Below are 5,515 nucleotides of genomic sequence, written 5' to 3' on the forward strand. Positions count from 1 at the left end.
AGTAATCCTACATCTAGAGAATACACCTACTTTTCCTCCCTTCATCAGTCTTTTTCTAGAATAGACCTTATTCTCATCAGTAATTCCCTTACCCAATATGCAACAGGCACCACGATCCACTCCATTATAATTAGTGATCACGCTCCCATTTCCCTCACATTAAATATTGAAGCCGATACTAAACCCTCTAGAAGATGGTGCTTCAATACATCATTACTCCAGGACTTAGATTTTATTACATTTATTGAAAAAGAGTGGGCATTCTTTCTGGAGATGAATGACTCTCCAGAAATCTCACCCTCATTATTATAGGAAACAGGCAAAGCAGTAATTAGAGGGAAAATAATAACATACTCATCGTACAAAAAGAAAAAACAACTAGAACTGGAAAGCATCTTGGAACAAAAGACAAAACAACTCAGATTTACATTCCCAAAACCCTAGCGAACAAACACAAAACAAATTAAGCGAACTAAAAATGCAACTTGAAAATATTATATATATAAAAAAAGCGGTTTCTCATTCAACAACTCAAATATGAACACTTTCAGTACAGTAACAAAATAGGTAATTATCTGGCTAATCAATTACAACACAATTACAACAAGGAAAAAGCATCAATCCCATCCATACTCAATCCTAGAGGTGAAATTGTTTATAATCCACAAGATATTAATAACGTGTTCCAAACCTTTTACAGTAAACTTTACTCCCCCAATTCATCAGAAATAGACACTTTCTTAGATCGTTTAGAGCTGCCAACATTACCCAGAGAACAAGCTGACAGATTAGATGCTCCTCTCACCATCGACGAACTCCATAAAGCACTGATTTCAATGCCAAATAACAAAGAACCCGGACCTGATGGACTACCAGCTGAATTTTATAAACTTTTTTGGCAAATGCTATCACCACTGTTTCTCAGAGTTACTACAGAAATTAAAGACACCTCCACAATACCAACACACATGAACACAGCCAGACACAGACTCTTATTAAAACCAAACAAAGACCCAATTCACCCTTCTAGTTACTGTGGAGTAAAATTATGAACAAAGTTATACTCTAGGATTAGTTCCAACATTTTATTGAATTAAGTACTTATTTAGTACAAGATTGACACCATGATTGTTGCTTATTTAACCTGTGTGTTCACTTTGTATGAGAGTGACGTGCGGTGAGGTTGACAGCTGGTGAGGCACTGACTCCTTTACAGTCAGATTTACAAATACAAATTGTCTATTAACAGACAATGCGTTATGTTTTATATCTCATATCAACATTCTTCACACAAACGTGACCCATATTTAATTTGAGGTTAAAATTTATTTCAATTGAGCTTATTTCTAACTAGAAATAATAAAAGTTTATGGTCTTACCTTTACTTGTACACGACATCCATTTGTCAGCTGGTATGTATTACAAACCCTTTTACCGTTCGGCCGAATACTTTCGCAAGGCACTGTACTTGGCTTTCTGTAAATTATGAGCTGCAATTTATGAACAACATTTGTAGGACTGCTTCACTGAACTGTTAACATCAAAGATGTTTTTAATGTGCAAGAAAAAAAAATTATAAAAATTGTCTCCCACAGAAGCTCCAGACTGTAACACTTTTAATGGACATGTTTATAAAAGTTTTTTTACATGATGGATCCATGATGGGATAGTGGGTGTGCTCCAGAACCTGGCTGGTATAGTGCTGGTTCCTGAACGATGGGTGTGGTCTCTGTTCCATTTAAATTTGGTACATGAAAAGGGGACATGACACTTGTACAGACCTGAAGCCATGGAAAACTGTGGCGAGTCAAAACACAAAAGCATGAGAGTATTGCAAATAACAGACGGGTAAACTGTGCCTCTGTCAGGTATATCAGATCTCAGACTTCAAAGACAGTTTCATCTTTCCCTGGACAAGTTCAGAATTTAACACTACCTGACATCAAAAAAGCTCTTTCTAAATTCAAAAGAGACAGTTTCAAGAGAAGTGGACAAGTAATAATTTTTTTTTTTTTTTGTAGTTTAATGCAACTGCTACCTGTTTCATCTGCAAGGAGCAAGTTGCCATTCTCAAGAAATGCAGTCTCAAGTGACATTACTCTTCTAAACATAATGCTAAGTATAAGAGAGGCCAGCTGCTTAGGAGAGGCCTGGCCATGCTGCAAACTTCCTTCACTGAGCAAAAAGGGAATGTGACGCAGCAAAACTGCAAAAGCAAAAAAGCAATTTATCCAAAGAGTTTGTGAAAGATTATATGGAGCAGGCTGCTAGCGCTGATATCCTCTGCCCAAAAAATAATGGCTGAATTCAGAAATCTCTGGTTGTCCACAAAGACACTAAGGGAGTGGATCACTGAACTGTCTGATAACATTTATAGTCAGCTGTGTAACAAATTAAGGGAACTCTATGCCTGTTCTTTTGGGCTTGGAGAGTGTGGAGTAAAATTATTAACAAAGTTATGCTCTAGGATTAGTTCCAACATTTTATTGAATTAAGTACTTATTTAGTAGAAGATTGACACCATGATTGTTGCTTATTTTAACCTGTGTGTTCACTTTGTATGTGTATGACTAGTCTATCATATTAGAAAAAGAAGAGTTAAGATTTTATTTTAGAATACATAAGTTCACATACTTATATGTCACAGTTATGTTTACATAGTTACATATCACCTTATGTGTTCACTGAACCACTGGTTAATATTTACTGTATTAGTCACCGAAGCACTGTTCAACATTTTAGTGTCATGTCCACTAAATTACTGAATCTCATTAGATTTACAGCTCTGGCTAAGAGAGTCCACAGTGAATTTATTATCACCACTGGGCTAGAAGTGAGGGGAGTTGCAGGTCACTGGAATTCCAAGGTTAGTGAGACAGAGATTAGATCTGGACACATGTGGAGGAGAAAGCTTTAAAGGTAAGAGAGAACTGTTGTGATGCTGGAGAAGTTACTATGTCTGCATTATGCCATTAGTAACATGGAGCAGGTACTAGGAAACATAGGAAGGAGTGTGTCTATAGGAATTCAGGCAGTATAGGATTTCTTCCCCTTCCTAGGGCGCGAATGATTGGACCAGAGAGGACGGACAGACCAAAGGACCAGTGGGACAGCATGAGAGGCACCAGATCAACCCACATTGCACATTTCAAAACTGTATATGAAATTGGGTTTCCAGGAGGGTAGGCGTTCCCTTGTCCTGAAGACGAGCTGAATGGTTTTGCTGTTGATGGTCAGGGCTTCAGATAGAGACGGAACCCAGAGCTCTGTAAATTGCTTTATTCGATAGTCTATTCAATTGTGATAATAAATGTTTAAAATTGATACTTGACTCCGATTATTCTTCATAAAAGAACACGCTGCATTACCGTCCCTTATCACTTATTAATTCGGATTTAAAAATCATTACCAAAGCCCTAACTACTAGAATAGACAGACACTCCAATACTAATCCACCCAGACCAAACAGGTTTCATTAAAAACAGGAATGCTTCAGACAACATCCGTAGATTATTTAATTTAATTAATCTTGCACAACAAAAACAAACCAAAACCATAATTTTATCACTAGATGCAGAGAAAGCATTTGACAAAGTTAACTGGACATTTCTCTTTTGTACACTACACAGCTCTAAACTCCTCCCCCCAATTCTGCACAGGCAACATTAAATATCTTGGTATTAATATCTCTCCCAGGCTGTCAGAACTTTTTAATCTCAACTACACCCCCCTGCTAAAAAAAGATAGAAGATGATCTTAAATGTTGGTCCAATCTTCCTCTCTCACTCATCGGTTGAATAGCTACTATCAAAATGAAAACTCTGCCTCAAATCAACTGTTTACAATGCTTCCCACAACACTCACAGATAAATGGTTTAAATCACTTGATTCTTTAACTTCAGAAACCCAGAATTTCTCTATCTACACTCCAAAAGCAGAAGTCACTAGGTGGCCTAGAGGCACAAAATTTCCAATATTACTACTTTGGCAAATCAGCTACAGTATTTAGTCAAATGGATTCAGAAGGACAGTTACAACAGCACATGGATAGAATTAGAGCCAAATTACTGTAAAAATAACTTAAATAACTCAGTTGCAGACCTCCCTATTCTACCAAACTCTACTAAGAAAATGAATCACTGTAAGAACATCACAATCCTCTCAACTCCGACAGCCTGGGGGAAAGTAAACAAAATCACTAAATCATCACTTGTACCATGTAGATACACTCCAATTTGGCACAACCCTGATTTCCAACTGCATAATAACCCTATCTATTTCCCAGCATGGCAACACAAAGGAATAACTTACTTACATCACCTATTTGAAAATAATCAGTTCATATCATATAATACACTGATCCAGAAGTACAGAGTTCAGAGAGAACAGAAATACCCACACTTCACACACTACAACCTTGTTAAAACACTCTATATCCTTCTGTAACGTAATGTAACTGTTGTCTTGTCTCCCATGTTCTGTAGTGTTTTGTTAATGTGTTACTATGTTTCAATAAAAAAAAAACCCCGTTATGTCTGGATTTCAAGGGTCTGATACTGTACATCTTCCTCCTCTGTGCCTCAGAGCTCCACTGTTGTCCATAAACTATTAAAAGCAGTGAGCCACTCTGTTGCGCTGGGTGTCCCCTTCATTACTACTGTAGTTTATTTCTACTCAGTCCCATACTGTATACACCATCCTATTGCTGGAAACACTAAAGCAATAAATGTGTTAATCCACCACTGAATATAGTCCCTTCATGTGCACCATTTCCTCCTGTTTGAGTAACATTTGATAAAAGCTACAGTGAAGGAGCATTTTCAAAAATCAAGGCTTTTTAAAACATGAAACATTTTCATCCTCAGTAGGAACCAGTCAGTTTGGAGCTGAGAGGAAGGCTAGAGAAATCACAGAGTGCTGAGAGGTGGACACGTTGTTGGTTTTGGTCTGTTCATGGGCTTCACTGGCTTTAAGGGCAACACAGTAAAATACCAGAACTGTTCCTTCAGATATTTCACCCTTGAACACAGTGTTGGACTAACAGGAAGACTGGAAACATACCATGACTTTTAACACCAACTCACCGGGGATGTGCTGTCCTCCATAGGTAATGTTGACGTCGTAGAGGCCGGGGGTGAAGGGAACATACTCCACGCTGCAGCTGCCATCTTTGTTGTCTTTGCAGGACATCTTTGACTCCGATGGACCCTCCACAGTGATGCCAAGACCTCCGGTACCTGCTCCTCTGTTAAAAGGATTATTACCCCCAAAATCAGCAACAGTTTGACCTTGGTTCTTTTATTACAATTGCTCTACTAAAAAGATTCTTTCCTAAAAAAAAAAAAAAAAAAAAAAAAAAAAAAATTTTTTTGACGTTTTTTGCTTTTGCTTTCACTTGTTCCCCATGTTTAGACAAAATACATATAGTTGCAACTTGCTGCTGTATTTTTATAACAAAGATGTCTTAGTTCCCCACAGAACAAATGACCTTAAAAGACTGAAAGGGTTCAGATCC

General features: G+C 37.6%; 1 protein-coding gene across 3 annotated transcripts in view; it reads right to left on the reverse strand.

Moving 5' to 3' along the window:
- The window catches only part of flnba (filamin B a), a 72,612-nt gene that overhangs the window by 18,819 nt on the left and 48,278 nt on the right, over positions 1-5,515 (reverse strand). For all 3 annotated transcript variants that reach the window (XM_020611216.1, XM_020611215.1, XM_020611217.1), the window contains exon 28: positions 5,085-5,245. In XM_020611216.1, coding sequence (XP_020466872.1) covers positions 5,085-5,245 — 161 coding nt within the window. The remainder of the gene's footprint in view (positions 1-5,084; positions 5,246-5,515) is intronic.

This window comes from Monopterus albus, unplaced genomic scaffold (assembly GCF_001952655.1).
Source record: "Monopterus albus unplaced genomic scaffold, M_albus_1.0 scaffold110.1, whole genome shotgun sequence".
NCBI lineage: Eukaryota > Metazoa > Chordata > Actinopteri > Synbranchiformes > Synbranchidae > Monopterus > Monopterus albus.